The sequence below is a fragment of the Rana temporaria genome, chromosome 4 (assembly GCF_905171775.1).
Source record: "Rana temporaria chromosome 4, aRanTem1.1, whole genome shotgun sequence".
In the NCBI taxonomy this organism is placed as follows: Eukaryota; Metazoa; Chordata; class Amphibia; order Anura; family Ranidae; genus Rana; species Rana temporaria.
This window is the reverse complement of record NC_053492.1, coordinates 197,697,520-197,716,873: the sequence shown is the minus strand read 5'-3', so window position 1 is coordinate 197,716,873 and position 19,354 is coordinate 197,697,520. Positions and strand designations below refer to the sequence as shown.

The 19,354-nt window shown below is 42.1% G+C and overlaps 1 protein-coding gene across 1 annotated transcript in view; it reads right to left on the bottom strand.

Annotated features, from left to right (window-relative positions):
• The window catches only part of LOC120936885, a 218,120-nt gene that overhangs the window by 164,110 nt on the left and 34,656 nt on the right, over nucleotides 1–19,354 (bottom strand). Inside the window, exon 11 of the mRNA XM_040349651.1 lies at nucleotides 7,086–7,349. Coding sequence (XP_040205585.1) covers nucleotides 7,086–7,349 — 264 coding nt within the window. The remainder of the gene's footprint in view (nucleotides 1–7,085; nucleotides 7,350–19,354) is intronic.

Genomic DNA, 19,354 nt, shown 5'->3' with positions numbered 1-19,354 from the left:
CCTATTTGTCTATTTTGCTGCTTAGCTTCTTGAATTAGGGCACTTCATCACTGTTTCACTTATTATTGCATATTACTGGATTTTTTTAATGAAGGATAGTCCTTCATGCATATTTGTTGATTTTTGCTGCATAGCTTCTTGAATTAGTGCACCATTTTTTATTAGTATTATTACATATACACAAATACACAGGGCATCCCATGATGGAAATCATTGTGTTTTCAGATCGAGGGGCAACAGATGCATAAATACAGAGATTGCAGTAAATAGCCAGCCAGGAATAGAAGACGTCAACAGAACGTAAGAGGGAAATGGTAGACATTGCACACAATGTAGGAGGCAAATCTTTCTATTTATAGACCAAGTCCAATACAGCACAATAGAAAAAACAGTAGGGGGGGAACCTTACACTCATCTCTCTGCTTTACTGTCAGGGATATAAGACATGCCTAGACCAGAAAGGTCATGTGACCCAAGACCTCTGTAGAGTGAGGTGAGCTCAGTATAGATGGTGACAAATGTATCCACCCTTTCCTATTTCCAAAGAAAGGGGTTTCTCTGTATACAGTAGAATGCATGGGTCACTCTGTATACAGCACAATGCATGGGTCTCTCTGTATAAGGTACAATGCATGGGTCCAGGGCCGATCCGCCCTATAGGCACACTATGCAAGCCGCTTAGGGCCCCCCAAATTACTAGAGGCCCCGCCTGGTGAGAAGTCACTCCGCTTCTCAACTCGCTGGCTGCATGGGAGAAGAGGTAAGATGTCAGCACCCCCGCTTCTCTCTATAATGTAAGATGTCATTTCCGACGGCAGCCCCCCCGCTTCTCAACTTTAATGTGACATGTCATTTTGCTTAGGGCCCCAGGGAGGTCAGGATCGGCACTGCATGGGTCACTCTGTATACAGTACATGGATCTCTTTACAACACAGTACAGTGCAATCATCTCTCTATATACAATGAATGACTCTCTATTTACACCCCCTATAGCTGGTGGTTTTCTGCATTGTTACCGTATTGCTGTATTTGTAGTCCTCTATCCAGTGATGGAACTACCAGGTTCTTGTACCAGGTCTTTGAGGTTTCTATTTCACCTCTCGTTAAATACACACATTTTCTGTTAAATCTCAGCATATAAACAAGGAAAAATAAAATAATCAAAATTGTGCTACACCAATAGGATATTAGGGTTAGTCACGCCTTGATTTTATACCTCCCTGAACTCCATATCGGACCTCACAGTTACCAAGTGATTCTATGGCTGCCTCAGCATCATTTAAGGAAAAAGCTTACACACAGCAGGGAGCAACGGGGGGTATTGGTAAAATCATGTCCTAACCACCTGTTTTTGCCACCCTCACAGCCACAAGTCTAAACAAGGCCAGTAAAAGCAGGCAGTGGAGCCATGACTTTACCCCCCCCCCCAACCACTAATTTCAGGGCAGTACATGTTGCAAAAAAAAAAAAGTATGTCACCATGAATGGGGCTGCCAGATAACCACCCTACAGCCATGCAATGTACATGGAAGGGGTGGGGGTACAGAGGTTGCTGCTATAGGGGAAAGGGGGCAGAGGACACCACTGTGTGTGTGTGGTTGGGGGGGGTGTGTGTGAAGGGGCAGAGAATACTGTTATGTGCAGAGTCACATTCTGTGTGTAACGCACTCTTTAACCCTGCATTCTGAGCGTAGCACACTCCCAATCCCTGCATTCTGAGCGCAACACACTCCTGATCCCTGCTTTCTGAGCGCAACACACTCCTGATCCCTGCATTCTGAGCACAACACACTCCTGATTCCTGCATTCTGAGCGCAACACACTCCTGATCCCTGCATTCTGAGCACAACACACTCCTGATCCCTGCATTCTGAGCACAACACACTCCTGATCCCTGCATTCTGAGCGCAACACACTCCTGATCCCTGCATTCTGAGCATAACACACTCCTGATCCCCGCATTCTGAGCATAACACACTCCTGATCCCTGCATTCTGAGCATAACACACTCCTGATCCCTGCATTCTGAGCGCAACACACTCCTGATCCCTGCATTCTGAGCACAACACACTCCTGATCCCTGAATTCTGAGCATAACACACTCCTGATCCCTGCATTCTGAGCATAACACACTCCTGATCCCTGCATTCTGAGCATAACACACTCTTGATCCCTGCATTCTGAGCACAACACACTCCTGATCCCTGCATTCTGAGCGCAACACACTCCTGATCCCTGCATTCTGAGCATAATACACTCCTGATTCCTTCATTCTGCACATAACACACTCCTGATCCCTGCATTCTGAGAGCAACACACTAATGATCCTTGCATTTTGAGAGCAAGCACTCCTGATCCCTACATTCTGAGAGCCACGCCCTCTTTATTCCTGCATTCTCAGCACAACGTAAGCCTTAACACTGCATTTTGAGCATAATGCTCTGCTTGTCCCTGCATTCTGGGCGCAGAGCATGCCTTAACGCTGCATTCTGAGCATAATGCACTCCTTAACCCTGCTTACTGTCTATTTATTTTTGTTTGGTGGGGTGCGTCAGAATTCCCTGCCTATAGACTCCTGAGATGTAAATCCAGCCCTCCCTGCAAATCGCATCAGACTGCACAAAAAGTAGTGCATGCACTGGCACCACATTCTGTTGTGAACCAGCCCTAACAACAGGACACTGTGCCCAGTGATCTTTACCTTCATCATTGTTGTTCAAGTAGATCTCCATCTGTCTCCTCCCTCAGAGCCCCCCTAGATACCTTTAGTTCCATGCACCAACTCATTCCCAACTGGGACATATGTTTCCTCAATCCTTTTCATTGTATCAAAAGTGAGACTTCAGCGGTCTGCTTACACCCCTGATATCTTACCAAAGACAACAGTGTTATGAAAAAAATAACTCTGTTATTACTTTGCCCAGGGGCCCATGATGCTATTAAGATGGCACTGGGTGGGATAACTATTGCACAACATAACTGAACAAGAACTCGCAGCAGACTTGAAGAATGTTTGCAAAGAAAGTTGATCTGGAGTCATGCAATGCAGACTTGCTGCAATTGTGCGACAAACTTGTAAACCTGGCAAGTCTAGCTCGAGCTTAGCAAGTCATTTACAAACTTGCAGCACAGTTGCTTGCTATCTGGGTTGTTTCATAGAAACAAATCATTTTGGTATGATAGATTAATTATTTTATGCAATGACACAGGTTTTATCATTATATTTGATAATTGGATTGAATGTATTATTACACGTGTACAGTAAGGGAATTATGTTAATAGCAGTGGGTTCGCTATCACCAAATTGTGGAATTATAGATTTGCGCTGTTTGCTTCTGTTTTCTTTCCAAAAACTGAGACTTGCAGGACTCTGGCTATAGACTTGCAGGGCTCATGCTGTAGACTTGCAGAGCTCTTGTTGTAGACTTGCCACTGCAACATCGCTCTTGCTAGAGAATTACCACACAAATTTGCTACAAATTGGAAAAGTGTCAACTAGAACTTGTGCTTCAAGTGCTCTGCAAGTGTAAAACTTGACAGTGAAAATGTGCAGCAAGTTAACAAGACTTACAATTCAATACTGCCGCAAATGTGTGGCAAGTTATCCTTGCTATCTGGGATGAGGGCAGGGACTGAAATAAATGTACAATACGTAAAGTGCTGTATAAATCTATGTCGCTGTATAAATGTCTGTAATAAATAAACTTGATATTCAAAGTCATTATTCACCATTTTGTGAGTGACGATTCTCACCTTCTTCAGTAAATCAGCTAATGTGTTTCATTACATTGTGCCAAGTTCAATTTGATTATATCTGATTTAGTGAAAGTATTCAAAATCCTTTTAAAAGTTTCAGCAACTATAGACAGTATCTCACAAAAGTGAGTACACCCCTCACATTATTGTAAATATTTTATTATGCCTTTTCATGTGACAACACTGAAGAAATTACACTTTTCTACCATGTAAAGTAGTGAGTGTATATAACAGTGTAAATTTGCTGTCCCCTCAAAAAAAAACTCAACACACAGCCATTAATGTCTAAACTGCTGGCAACAAAAGTGAGTACATCCCTAAGTGAAAATTTCCAAATTGGGCGCAATTAGCCATTTTCCCTCATGTGTGTCATGTGACTCGTTAGTGTTACAAGGTCTCAGGGGTGATTTGGGAGCAGGTGTGTTAAATTTGGTGTTATCACTCTCACAGTTCAACATGGTACCTCATGGCAAAGAACTCTCTGAGAATCTGAAAAAATGAATTGTTGCTCTACATAAAGATGGCCTAGGCTATAAGAAGAATGCCAAGACCATGAAACTGAGCTGCATCACAGTGGCCAAGATCATACAGCGGTTTAACAGAACAGCTTCTACTCAGAACAGGCCTCGCCATGGTCAACCAAAGAAGTTGAGTGCACATGCTCAGCACCATATCCAGAAGTTTTCTTTGGGAAATAGATGTATGAGTGCTGTCAGCATTGCTGGAGAGGTTGAAGGGGTGGGATGTCAGTGCTCAGGCCATACGCCGCACGCTGCATTAAATTGGTCTACATGGCTGTTATCTTCCCAGAGGGAAGCCTCTTCCAAAGATGATGCACAAGAAAGCCCACAAACAGTTTGCTGAAGACAAGCAGACTAAGGACATGGATTACTGGAACCATGTCCTGTGGTCTGATGAGACCAAGATAAACTTATTTGATTCAGATGGTGTCAAGCGTGTGTCGCAGCAACTAGGAGAGGCATAAAAAGACAAGTGTGTCTTGCCTACAGTCAAGCATGGTGGTGGGAGTGTCATAGTCTGGGACTGCATGAGTGCTGCCAGTACTGGGGAGCGACAGTTCGTTGAGGGAACCATGAATGCCAACATGTACTTTGACATACTGAAGCAGCACTATCCCTTCCCTTCACAGACTTGGCCGCTGGATAGTATTCCAACAAGATAATGACCTCAAACACACCTCCAAGATGACCACTGCCTTGCTAAAGAAGCTGAGGGTAAAGGTGATGGACTGGCCAAGCATGTCTCCAGACCTAAACCCTATTAAGCATCTGTGGGGCATCCTCAAATGGCAGGTGGGGGAGTGCAAGGGCTCTAACATCCACCAGCTCTGTGATGTCGTCATGGAGGAGTGGAAGAGGACTCCAGTGGCAACCTGTGAAGCTCTGGTGAACTTCATTCCCAAGAGGGTTAAGGCAGTGCTGGAGAATAATGGTGGCCACACAAAATATTTACATTTTGGGCCCAGTTTGGACATTTACACTTAGGGGTGTACTCACTTTTGTTTCCAGCAGTTTAGACATTTGTGGCTGTGTGTTGAGTTATTTTGAGGGGACAGCAAATATACACTGTTATACAAGCTGTACACTTATTACTTTACATTGTAGCAAAGTGTCCTTTCTTCAGTGTTGTTACATGAAAAGATATAATAAAATATTTACAAAAATGTGAGGAGTGTAATCATTTTTGTGAAATACTGTATCTATATATATATATATATATATATATATATATATATATATATATATATATATATATATATATATATATATATATATATATAAATATATATAGTCTGGGGAAAGAGGCACTCACAGGTCTTGCCTTTTATATATAAAGAATACACATATATATATATATATATATATATATATATATATATATATATATATATATATATATATATATATATATATATATATATATATGTATATATACATACATACAGTATATAAATACAATTTTAGTTATGAAACCGTTCATAAACAAACAGGGGATACCAGCTAATTTATACAAGGATACCCAAGAGCTATCATCTGCAAGTTTCAGGACTTCCTGGTAGATACATTATGAAGGTTGGCCTGCCCCACCTCCCACAGCAACCCATCGATTTTCCTATTTCTATAATCAGTGGGTCTAACTGGACAATTGAAAAGTAGAGTAGGTAGGAGGAAGGGGGCCAAGCTTCAACAGCATTAGGAAGTATTGCAACTTTTAAGATCAGAGTGCTCATCATGTATGGCTGGCATGGCACTCCTGAGGACTTTATGCATGTTGTTGGGTATCTTCTTTTTTTTTAATGAGAGGTGTACTTTGAAGTATTTGTGAATGCCCTAATACAAAAGTCTGTTGTATTAGAGCAAATAGTATTTTTGACTCTAATCACATTTCATTTGTCAAAAAAATAATAATGTATTTACCCTTTGTTAGGATTTATTCTGCAGTCAAGTGCTTGCCGCTCCAGGAAGATCTAATTAGTGATTATCTTCCTTTCAGGAACCATGGGTGCAGGCAATGCGTATAGCAGACTGGAAAAAAAATTCTCCTACAGGCAACTGTTGCATAATGCAGGGTGTGACTGGCTAATGGTTCTCAGTCACTGTCACAGACTTATTTCAGTTGTAATGGGGGACATGGAGGCTAAACCGAATATGGGATACAGGCACACCATACATCAGCAAGCATCCTGTATCTCCAAGAAGGAGGTACTGCAAACTAACTATGTCAGCATGTATCTGCTTCTGTGCTTGGCAAAAGGATACAAGTGGGACAGGCAGGAAAATTGGGTACCTTTTGCAAACATCTACATGGAAACACAGACACATAACACAAGGGTAAGTGCTGGCCTTTTAAAAGGGTTTTGCAGTTTCAAGTTGAGAATATCCTCCTCACATCTTTGCATTGTATATAAGTATTGGTACTGGCTGCAGAGGGCTGCAGATGTGTTGATATAGTGTCATAGTCTGGGACTGCATGAGTGCTGCCAGTACTGGGGTACTATAATGTACATAATTTTTACACAAGTCATTTCAATCTTTAGCCAGTCATAATACTGTAATGTCTTACCAATAAGAACATGATTTTGCAATGTAAAATTTGTGCAAAGTATAAAGTTCACCTGGATGTTCTCTTTCTTTCCTAATTCTCAACAACTGGAAAGAAAACTGGAATCTCACCTTACAATCCTAATGTCATCAGAAAAATTGTTTTAAAATATTTCTGCTTTCCAAGTTTGCCTATGTTGTTCCATTTGCCATGATTAGTTAATTAAACAATAAATTCACAATTTGATATAAATGATCATGTCTTACTCATTGTGTTGCTTTGTTCCTCGGCAGCAATCACACTGTCCAACGTACTCTCTCCCACTTCAAAACTTTTAGTACTCAGAATGTCAAAAATACATTCATCGTTTCCTTTGCATGTTTCATTTGCTCGGATGATAAATGCGGGGTCACTAGTTAGTAGCAACTTATCATAAAACAATGGCACAAAGCTGTTATTATTGTAGGTGTACCAGGATTCTCCTTCTGTCTCATTGTAATAAAAAATACTGTTTAAGGGAGTTGTTTTCCCTGCAAAGAAAAAAAATATATACATGGTTAGCTTTACACAGAGCAAAAATTTCGACAAGTTTTTTTTTTCTTGCACTAGATTTTATAAATAAAACACCAGTGTGGGGTATGTCTGGACAGAATACCAGGTATAAAGCTTTTAGCATAATGTAGTTGTTAAAGGACCCTAAATAATACAAGGCGATAATAGACATACAGTAGACATAATACATCTATATACTATATAAAATGTATTCAATAATATAATCAAATCAATAACACTGAAATGTGCTCAGTTGCAGAATTGTTGCTGTTGTCACTTTCAGTGTTTGATGACTAATATCCCCACAAATCACTATCGCTCAATTCTGCAAGTGATTCTAATTTATTATCGCTGTTTTTTAGCTGGTCTAAAACCACTTTTGACTTAAATGGACACTTTTTGGTTGCTATGGACAATCTCAAGTCTCCAGGCAGAAAGAACAGTATATATAATATAACAATGCATGCAGGGCACTGGACAAAGCATTAGGGACAAAAGGGATGTGAAATAATTTTGATACAGTAATGTAATCTGTAATATTACAGTGTACTGTGTGTGTTATGTGTTTTTCACTTTTTGAATTTGGCGCCGGGCTTGCAGGAAACGAAGCCCGGCACTGTGATAGATCAAGCGGACACAGGAGGACACAGCAAGGAGTGTGGCTCTGGGTTACAGCTTTTGGTAATGTGAAAATTCCCCCTGAGCCACACACGGGTATACCGCCAGGGAGGTTAATGTAAAAGAGAACTGCACTGTAAAGGGGGGCTGTGATATAAAGGGGAACTGAGGACTCTGTGGGAATGCTTTACAGGGCGAACTGTGATGTAAAGGGGGACTGTGGACACTGATATAAAGGGGGGACTGTGCTGTAAAGGGGGTAAAGAGGAACTCAGGACAGACTCCGTGAATAATCCCATCCCCCGACACATCCACCACAATCACATCCCTGTTCCTAAATTCACTGCCCCCCCCCCCAGTCCCTTGGAAATTGGATCCTATGAAACCTGTCCCTGGTACCAGAAAGGTTGGGGACAGTTGATGTACAGTACAATCTGCCTTCCCATAAAAACATTAATTGTGAATTGAATCAGCAGACCTTACTATATAACTGTGGGTGAATCAAAAGGCATGGGTACATACAGTAAGGGGTCAGGAAACATTAGACCCAAAGGCTGCAGGTGTTTGGAGATGGGAACATGGTAATGAATGGCTGGGGTAGAGAGAAAGATGGACAGAAAAACATGCTTAGGTAAGTTTTATAAGAATATTTAGGCTCCTTGCACACGGGGCTTAAAAAAAAAAAACAGCTGATTTGGCAGGAAAAAAATGCTCATATAGAGTGTTTTTGTACACATGTTTATGCGTATTTAGGAGTGTTTAAATATTTTTTCTGCCAGAAATCAATCAAAAACACAAACCAGAAGGGTTTTTTCCTGCCTCTTAAACACACCTCGAAACTTCATATTTTTCATGGACACATTGATAACTTTGAGCTGCTTCTACAGGCAAAACACAAAAACGCCTGTAGAAGCAGCATTTTTTAAGCCAGTGTGCATGGGCTCTTAAAAGCTATGTCCACCTTTGCAAAAAAATATTAAATGCACATAAAATTGCAGAAAAAAATTTGCATTTTGTATTTTTTCTTTGCAAATGTGCCTGCGAAGCGTTGCAGGCATGCCCAGTGGGTGCAATTCCAGGCTCCTGCAGACTAATGCTCTAGTTTCCTGCCCATAGCGAGGTACATGATTTCAGTTAGAGAACTGGAGTCAGTGTCAATGGACTATGATGCAGTGATCGCCCCACTTGTATTCCCTTGAGATCTACATGCCCAACTGAAAATGAATGTCGTGGCTGTGTGGTCAGAGCCCTATACAGCCTTCCAATTTCAAATCTGACAGCTGCTGTTGGGGAGAAGAACACCAGCATGTTCTCAGAGGGAGGCCTTTTTGGGGATGGGAGAGTACGCTTGGCATCATGTTACATGTAATATTCTAATATGGGTGTAACATGAAACATATTCTTAAAGGTGAACATAAACATTTTAAAAAATGGAGTCTAGTGTAATGGGACAAGTTAGATAATTGCAAAGAAATGGGGGCCACTTTAGAAAAATCATATTGTCATGCATAAGAAGAGTGAAAAGAACAGTAAAAGGCTAGTGGGGGAGCAAAGAGGGTGGTTTGGAAAGTTTTTGTATACAAGCCCAGAAATTGAAGTATAGAATGGTTGCTGAATAGCCAAAAAATACTTAAAACATAGTTTGTATTTTATCCTCGGGTTGATTGAAAGCCATCAAAGAGACTGATGTAGAAGGAAAGCAAGTGAAGGACAAAAACATTAAAACAGAAGTTCAGCCAAAAATAACAAAACAATTATATATATATATTGCCCATTAAATAATACATTAACAAAACCAGTTTGTGTTGCAATATTCACCTTCAATATAGAAATGTCTTCCGCAGTACTATTTTATGAAGCTAGATATGATCAGATGGCCAGCATCATTCAACACATTTCCTCTGAGCCCAGGTTGTACTGGACTTGCCCCACCTTGTGACTGGACAGTGAAAAGAGATGCAGCAGAGTGATCAGCTCATCTCTCCATCACTCTACTTTCTCTTCCTATCAGCTTGCTTCTTTTAGCACATAAAGTCAGTGGGCCAGATTCAGGTAGATCCGCGCAATATTTGCGTGGGCAAAGGGCAACGATTTTTGCTCTGCGCCCACGCAAATATTTTGATTTGCCCGCGATTCATGGAGCAGTAGCTCCGTAAATTGAGCGGGCGCTATGCTAAATAGCCCGGCGTAAGGGTGCCTAATGTAAATGATCCCGCCGGGGGCGGGAATCATTTAAATTAGGCGCGCTCCCGTGCCGAGCGAACAGCGCATGCTCCGTCGGGAAACTTTCCTGACGTGCATTGCGGCAAATGATGTCGCAAGGACGTCATTTGCTTCTAAGTGAACGTGAATGGCGTCCAGCGCCATTCACGAATCACTTACGTAAACTACGTGAAATTTTAATTTCACGAGCGGGAAGGGCGGCTATACTTTAGCATTGGCTGCCCCTGCTATAGCAGGAGCAACCTTGCGCTAAAGTCGCCGTACGGAAACTCCGTACCTTGCGTGCGCAGGGCCCGCGCAACTTTTGTGAATCGGTGGTAGTATGCAATTTGCATACTATACGCCGATCACAATGGCCGCGCCCCCTAGCAGCCAACGCAAGAATGCAGCCTGAGATATGAAGGCATAAGGAGGCTTATGCCTGTCATATCCTAGGCTGCAGTCCGCGTAGCGATGTTCCTGAATCAGGGGCATTCACTACGCGGGAGAAAAACAGCTATTGCGCCGCGCAACCTATGGTTGCGCGGGCGCAATAGCTTCTTGAATCTGGCCCATTGGCTTCTTGTGCTGATTCTGCATTTCACTGTAAATAGCTGATACCGTAGCAAGGAAAGGTAAGGTAAGGTGATTGCAATTAAAAAATACATTTAACAATGTTGATTTACTAAAACTGGGGAGTGCAAAATCTGGTGCAGTTCTGCATAGAAAGAAATCAGCTGCCATGTTTTTTTCCGTCAAAGCTTTATTGAACAGTTAGAAGCTGGCTACCATGCATAGCTACACCCAATTTTGGACCAGTGGCGGCTGGTGCTCAAATAAATACCACCAAAAGAGTTCTATTTGTGGGAAAAAAAGGACATCAATTTTATTTGTGTACAGCAATGCACGACCACGCGATTATCAGTTGAAGCGATGTAGAGCTAAATAGCAAAAAATAGATTCCTATCTGTGGCTGATCACAAACACACGGCCATGCCCGCTGCAGACATATGCTGATCTGGGTGGTATACGGCTCTAATTGGCCATGTGATATGAGATATAGGACAACTATTGTAGCGATGGCCCCGCAGGGTTGCTACGTGTTACAGCATCCACAAATTTCACCCTGCTGCCACACATCCATTAGACACACTTCTTAGTCAATGAACAGTCTCTTGCTTGTCTTTGTTGTTTTTATTAGGGGATTGAACTTGGTTGGGGAAAAGGGACATGGGATGCCCATAAGATAAATTAGTACTTTGTAGAATAAAGTAACTGCGTCACACTTTTCAGGCAGAACAAGATGGCTGACCCTAAACTTGACAGACTTTTACCTCAGAACACTTCTTCCTCAGCACACTTCCTCACCACACTTCCTCAGCACACTTCCTCCAGCACACTACTTCACTGTCCAGTTTTAGCAATCCTGACACACCCATCAGAACATAACTAGTCCTCACTCTGAATAAGTCCCAGTGTCTGAATGACTTTACTCAGGACATGCGGACCAACTGTCTCCTCCAGCTTCTGTTCCAGGACACCTCTCAATGACCGAGTAAGGAAAGGCTTCCACCCAGCTCCCGAGAGGGGTTCCCTCAGGCAGTCTAACACTCCAACACTCCACCATCCAGTTCACCCGGCCGACAACTCCTTCCCCATCAGGATGACCATTGGTATATGTAGGAGGCCTGCCCCCTGCCAATACTATTTGGGGATTGGTCAGAGCTCCTCACATGCACACCAAGTCACTCCAGCTCTCTGCCCTGCCCCTTTTCCAGAACATTATCCCTGGAAACAGGGGAGGCACCCAAGAGCTGAAGTACATGTCAGTCACCTACTGCTATACTAAACCACTCCCCTGCCCCCAGATCAAAACAAACAGGCCTAGCTCACAGCATAAGCCTGCTTAAATTTACCTGCACTGGCAGCTTACACAAATACAGAAAAAAGGAATTGCGCTGTTGAACTAAAGTGCACTGTGCCTAATGAAAATAAATGTAACTAAATCCGTATTGTAACATTAATGACACAGATGTGTGCGCTGGCAGCACATATACAATAGAAAAAGAAAGTCCCAGGTAGTTGAATATGATGATAGTGATGCCCGGTGAAAAGATGGTCCTTGAATGGAACACTGACAGTGTTGACAAAGCAACTCCACCACAATCAAACACTGACCCTTACCAGACAAAAAGATCTCAAAGAGATCAGACACAGCATGGACATATGGGATCCTCAGGGCAATCCAGCACTCAAACGAATCTTCCCCAGTGAGTAAATCCTCAAATTATGGTCAATTGTCAGGAATATGCAAAAAGACAGGGAAGACTGAGACTCGCATAGCATAAAACCTTACAAACGTTTAATGGAATAAAAAGATTTGCACTTACAACAGAGCAGATCAAGTGGAGCATATGAAAATCTCAAGCCAGCCGGCTAACAGAAGGTGCAGCCCGTCTCTTCCGGGTCCGATCATGTGATGCGGTGACGTCAGAACGTCGCCTCCCAACGTTTCGTCTCGATGGGGACGTGGTCACGGGATAAGGGGCGGCCTTTTTGCGTCACCGCATAAATACACACAGGGAATTGGTACAGCCTCGATGTGAGTCCCAATAGGGCCGCCCAAAACGCCATCTTAAGTGTGGGAAAGGAAGGGAAACTTAAAGCTTGCACTAACGAATGTCCCATACAAACTGAGGGCAAAGAAACTGAACATGCCATAGGGTGAACAGGGGAACCATTAGCTGGACATGTCCATCCATATTAGGGGTTATAGATATGAATTAGCCATAACAGTAATTGACATACCAAAACAAAAGACACCATACAATTAAAACCTAACAAGCCAATTGCTTGGTATCCGGTCACGAACGATCAAGGTGTCAATAAGCCACCACCGCTCTAATGACCACATAAACAAGCCCGACCTCCTAATGAGAATCAAGGGAAGGATTAATATTAAAAACACATTAAAATAGACCCAAGCAGGCAGCTGAATGGGACCCACATCCAGTTTACAAAAGACAATTATATACTATACATTATTATACCTACAGTGCCTTCATGTGTAAGTGGGTCACACAGGAAAAAAAAACAATTTAGGGGGGCACTACACCTGACAGAATTAATAGTCAATGGTGACAATGATTGAACATAAAAATTGTAATAATGATAATAAAGTACATAAAAACACAAAGGAGGACACCATTATGAATTATCAATAAAACAGTTGACATCGACGTCTATATTTAGACCGAAAGGCGTATAGCATTTAAGTCTATGCACCCATACCATTTCCGATCTGGAAAAGCTCCGTACCATATCACTCCCTCTCCAGTGTGCATTAAATCTATCGATGCCCAATTTTTTTTTATTGTTGGGGTCCTTTCCGTGTGTGGACAAATAATGCCTGGATACAGAGTGTTTAGGGTACCCACTGCATATATTTTTAATATGTTCGTTCAAACGAACCTGCAGGGGGCGCTTAGTCCTTCCCACATATTGTAGGCCACATGGGCAGTGGAGCATGTAGACCACCCCAATCGTGGAACATGTAATAAAGGACTTGATACAGTAACTTCTAGAGGTGCAACTTGAACTAAACGTAGTAGTTCTCTTAGTTTTGCATCCATTGAGCGAACATACTTGACATCTACCACACTTGAAATACCCTGTAAGGCCAGAAAGGAACATTGACTCAATCTTGGGAGGATTTAAAATGTTAGGTGCCAACTTGTCCTTCAATGAAGGTACCCCTCTGAATACGACCAGAGGTTTGTCAGGTAATACATCACGGAGGACTTTGTCGCTTTTTAGAACGTGCCAATGCTTGGCCATAATGTGTTTCACATTAGCGTGTTGCCATGAATAGTCAGTAACAAAGGGGCTTTTAAACTTGTTGATAGTGTCCCCCCTTGCCTTATCCTTTAGTAGATTGACTCTATCTGTGTTGATGACCACATTCAAAATTTAAGACAAAAAGTCACGACAGTATCCTTTTTCCAAAAAACGTTCGGTCAGCACATCCGCCTGTTGCATAAAAGTTGCATGTTCACTGAAATTTCTCTTTAAGCAAAGGTATTGGCTTTTAGGTACGCCCTTAAGCCAAGGGGCATAATGACAGCTGTCCTTAGGTATGAGTTCCTGTCAGTGCTCTTAAAATGCGTTGATGTTATAAAATTATCATTATCAACAGAAATGACAAGATCCAAGAAATTAATCTTATCCTGACTTGCCTCATAACTAAGATGTATGCCCCTATCATTGCCATTCAGCAAGTTCATGAACAATGACAAATCTGCCTCGTGCCATCCCATAGGAGGAGGATGTCGTCAATGTACCTGGCCCACAGAAGAATCTGGGGCCTAGACTGGACACAGACGACATCCTCCTCCCACTTGGCCATGAACAGGTTCGCCAAGCTGGGGGCATATTTAGCCCCCATGGCGACTCCCCTGTCCTGCCTATAAAAGTTGCCATTATGCCAGAAAAAGTTGTGAGTAGCTGCATATTCCAGCAGTTCCATAATATAAACAACTTGTTTTTTCAGCAAGCCAGAATCCTTATTCAGAAAATAGGAAACTGCCTCCAAACCTAAATGGTAAAGGCATAATGGTGTACAAGGATGTAACATCCGCAGTCACCATCCATAAGTTGGTAGAAGGTTTGAGACCAGATAATACATTGATGACATGTTTAGTATCTTTGACATATGATCAGGGCCGCCATCAGGAATTATGGGGCCCCTTACACAGAGGGCCCCCTGAAGCAGAGAACCAGGGGGGGGGTGCTGCCGCCTGAAATTGAAAAGCGGGGGGGGCTGCCGCGAATTGAGAAGCGGGGGGGGGGCCCTTTACACAAAAAATAGGTAATAAAGAAAAAAATATATAAAAAAAGGGGGGTAGCCATCCGGGGACCTCTGGGCCCTTTAATAAAAATAAAAAATATATATAAAAAATATATATATATTTTTTTAAAAAGGGGGTTGCCATCTGGGGCCCTGGGGACCTCTGGGCCCTTTAATAATATATATATATATATATAAAAAGAAATTACAAAAAAGGGGGTTGCCATCCGGGACCTCTGGGCCCTTTAATAAAAATGAAAAAAAGAAACCTCTGGGCCCTTTAATAATAATATATATATATATATATATATATATATATATATATATATATATATATATATATATATATATATATATATATAGATAAAATAAAAAATAAACATTTATGAAAAAAAAGGGGGGTTGCCATCCAGGGCCCTGGGGACCTCAGGGCCCTTTAATAAAATAAAAAAATGATATATAAACAAAAATAAAAAAATAAACATTTATAAAAAAAAAGGGGGGGGGGTTTGCCACACATGGGGCCCTGGGGACCTCTGAGCCCTTTAATAATAATAATAAAAAAAAAATATATATATATATATATATATATATATATATATATATATATATATATATATATAAAGACAAAAAAATATATATATAAAAAAATATATTTTTTTATAAAAAAAGGGGGGTTGCCACCCGAGGCCCTTTAATAATATTAATAATAATAATAATAATAATAATAATAATAATAATAATATTATATATATATATATATGGGGACCTCCGGACCTCTAAAAAAAAAAAAAAATGGCCCTTTATTAAAAAATAAAATAAAAATATATAAAAATTTTTTTTTTTATAAAAAATAGATAAAAAAAGGGGGGTTGCCATCCGGGGCCTCCGGGCCCCTGGGGACCTCTAAAAAAAAAATTGGCCCCTAAAAAACAATTTTTTTTTTTTTTTTTTTAAGGGGGTTGCCATCCGGGCCCCTGGGGACCTCTGGGCCCCTTACAGGTGTAATGCCTGTACCCCCCTGATGGCGGCCCTGCATATGATGGCATATTTTTCACCAAGGGTTGCAAAAAGAAATCTACTTGCCCACCCGGGATGTGATGAAGTCAATCCCACTAACAATGGGTCGTCCCGGGGGGCAAGCAGAGTTCTTATGCACCTTGGGAAGGTAATATATAATGGGGGTTCTAGTAGACTTAGGGATCAAAAAGGATTTCTCCTTTTTGTTTAAAATATTAAGACGGGAGCCTTTGGATATACTTTTAACCAAAGCTCTCTTATATTTGTCCCCCGGGTTGAAAATCAAAGGGGTATAAGTGTCCCTATCTTCCAGAATACGCTGCATCTCACGCATATAATCCTCTTTGTTTAGGACAACTATGCCCCCCCAGGGAAAGGGATTCAATACCTTCCTCAATGTTTTGTTTACATCTAATATGTTTAACATTCATTGCGTTCAGATCTTTTAATGTTAGATCTCTAAACACTTTCAGTGAAGCTGGCAAATGACCAGGTGGGTTATAGACCGAAGCGTTGGCCAAGCCCAAATGAGTATAACCCAAAGATCCAGTTTTAGGCACATTAAAGGGATTTGAAGCCATATACCGCTGGATATTTAATTTACGGACATACTTGTGAATGTCCATATAAATACTAAATTTGTTGATGTTTTTAGGTGGAGCATATTTCAACCCCCTATCCAAAACTGCCAACTCGGATTTCATTAGGGTATGCATGCTCAGGGTAAAGATGCCAGTGCCCACTACATCTTTGACCTTTTTAGACTGAGCACGCCTCCCCCCTCTAATTCCTCTTTTAGTTCGGCCACCCTTTTGATTCCTTGGCCGGCTCTGGGAAAACCCCAATGAGGTTGGCCATGATTCTCAGGCTGATTTGCTTCACGGCCACCATCATAACCAAAATCATAGGGACCTCCACTTCTACCCTCATTGAAACTGGGTCCAGGGATTGGGCGGTAATCAGCCTCTTCTGAATTAGTCAGATTGCCCAGGGGTAAAAAGCTATTGTGTGTTAGCACATTGTAATCGGGTTCAAAATCCCCCGCATAATGGACCACCCCTGTATCTCTATACATTGGAGGTGGGCCATAATTTGGTCCTTTGGTATGATACGAACTATGGGTGTCACCATAATGGTTGTTATAACTGGTGACATAGCCATGACCCTGAGGGGGTGGGGGGCCTTTAGGAACCCCTCTTCCCTTGTGCTCTAGGTGGACCTAAGCCGCCAGATTGGTATTGACCACGCCCTTGGGGCCGAAATCCTGGTGGGGGTACCATGGACCCACGATGTCCTATACCCCCCCTACTCATGTTGTACTGATGTGGAGCAATTATGTTCTTATTTTTCAGTTGTCCCCTGGGAGTGCCCCCAGTGTTGGGGCGACCATGGGTTGTCCCCACAGAGGTGGCATGGGTGGGATAACTCACACCAGCACCTGTCTGCGAACCTACTACCTGAGGGGTAATATCCATGTCTGGATTGGTAGTACTATTAGCCTCAGCCAGTAGTTCCTTTTGCCAATCAAAGACCACATGAGAGTGATAATCCCCTATGTCCCTATTGAATTTTTTCTTTTTTTTTACTTTTTGTTCCCTTTCCTCCTTTTCTAATATTTTGAGAAGATTTTTTGACCTCTCAAGATATTCATCGCTGGTCATGAGGGGATTGAGTTTCTCTTTAATGAGTTTTATTTCATCGTCCAACCTCTTTAATTTATTAGCTTTACGCTCTCCCAAAAACTTCAATAAGCCAAGACCAGCCTCACTGAAGTATTTGTACCAGCCTTCCAGGTCGGTCTCACCCTTTTGGGGACATACCGTAATTATCGGGGTATTGTGCGCTCCGGCGTATAGCGCGCACCCCTAAAGTGGACCCGCATTCCTGTAAAAAAAAGATTTTAGTACTTACAGTTTTGGTGTCTTGCGCGGCGTCCATCGGCGGCCTCGTCGGGTCCGGCGTCCGTCTGCAGCTTCGGTGGTGTCCTCCTCGTCGGGTCCGGCGTCCTTCTGCGGTGTCCTCCCCGCTCGATCCCCGCTTCCTGCGCTTAGTTTGAACTACTGCGCTGGCATATACCGAGCGCAGTACACTCGTGTATAGTCGGGCAGGCTCGGCTCCTCTCGTGGTCACGTCCTGTGTGTCCTGTACATCCAGGACGTGACTGCGAGAGAACCCGAGCCTGCCCGACTATACACGAGTGTACTGCGCTCAGTATATGCCGGCGCAGTAGTTCAAACTCGGCACTCGCGCACCCACGATTTTGCCCTGAATTTCAGGGGAAAAAAGTGCGCGGTATACGCCGATAAATATGGTACCTCCCACCTAAGGCTTCTCGGCACCATCTGATGTTTGATATATGTCTCGAGAAAAACAATATCCCACTGGGTGTGTAACTCAGAGACAGTGAGGTTCTTGAGCCTCAACAACCCCCCCAGGTCTCCATCACCATCCTTAAAAGTCTCAAAGACTCCCTCAGTGTTGACCACCCGTGTGGCTCTAAATTCAAAAATATCCATTTAGTGAAATGAACACAATGTGAATATATAAAAAATATATATAAAATATATATATAAAAAATATATAGAATTAGAATTAATGTGCATTAAAGAGAATTAATTAGGTAGCTGCAATAATGGGTATAAGAACAAAAACTATGTGGAAAAAATACTGCGCATACCATAAATCTAACAATTAAAAGCTGCGATTCAAAAATGTTATACAACATATACAGCAAATACAGAAAAAAGGAATCGCGCTGTTGAACTAAAGTGCACTGTGCCTAATGAAAATAAATTTAACTAAATCAGTATTGTAACATTAATGACACAGATGTGTGCGCTGGCAGCACATATACAATAGAAAAAGAAAGTTCCAGGTAGATGTATTATCTGGTCGCAAACCTTCTACCAACTTATGGATGGTGACTGCGGATGTTACATCCTTGTACACCATTATACCTCACCATTTAGGTTTGGAGGCAGTTTCCTATTTTATGAATAAGGATTCTGGCTTGCTGAAAAAACAAGTTGTTTATATTATGGAACTGCTGGAATATGCAGCTATTTACAACTTTGTCTGGCATAATGGCAACTTTTATAGGCAGGACAGGGGAGTCGACCATGGGGCGAAATATGTCCCCAGCTTGGCGAACCTGTTCATGGCCAATTGCGAGGAGGATGTCATCTGTGTCCAGTCTAGGCCCCAGATTCTTCTGTGGGCCAGGTACATTGACGACATCCTCCTCCTATGGGATGGCACGGAGGCAGATTTGTCATTGTTCATGAACTTGCTGAATGG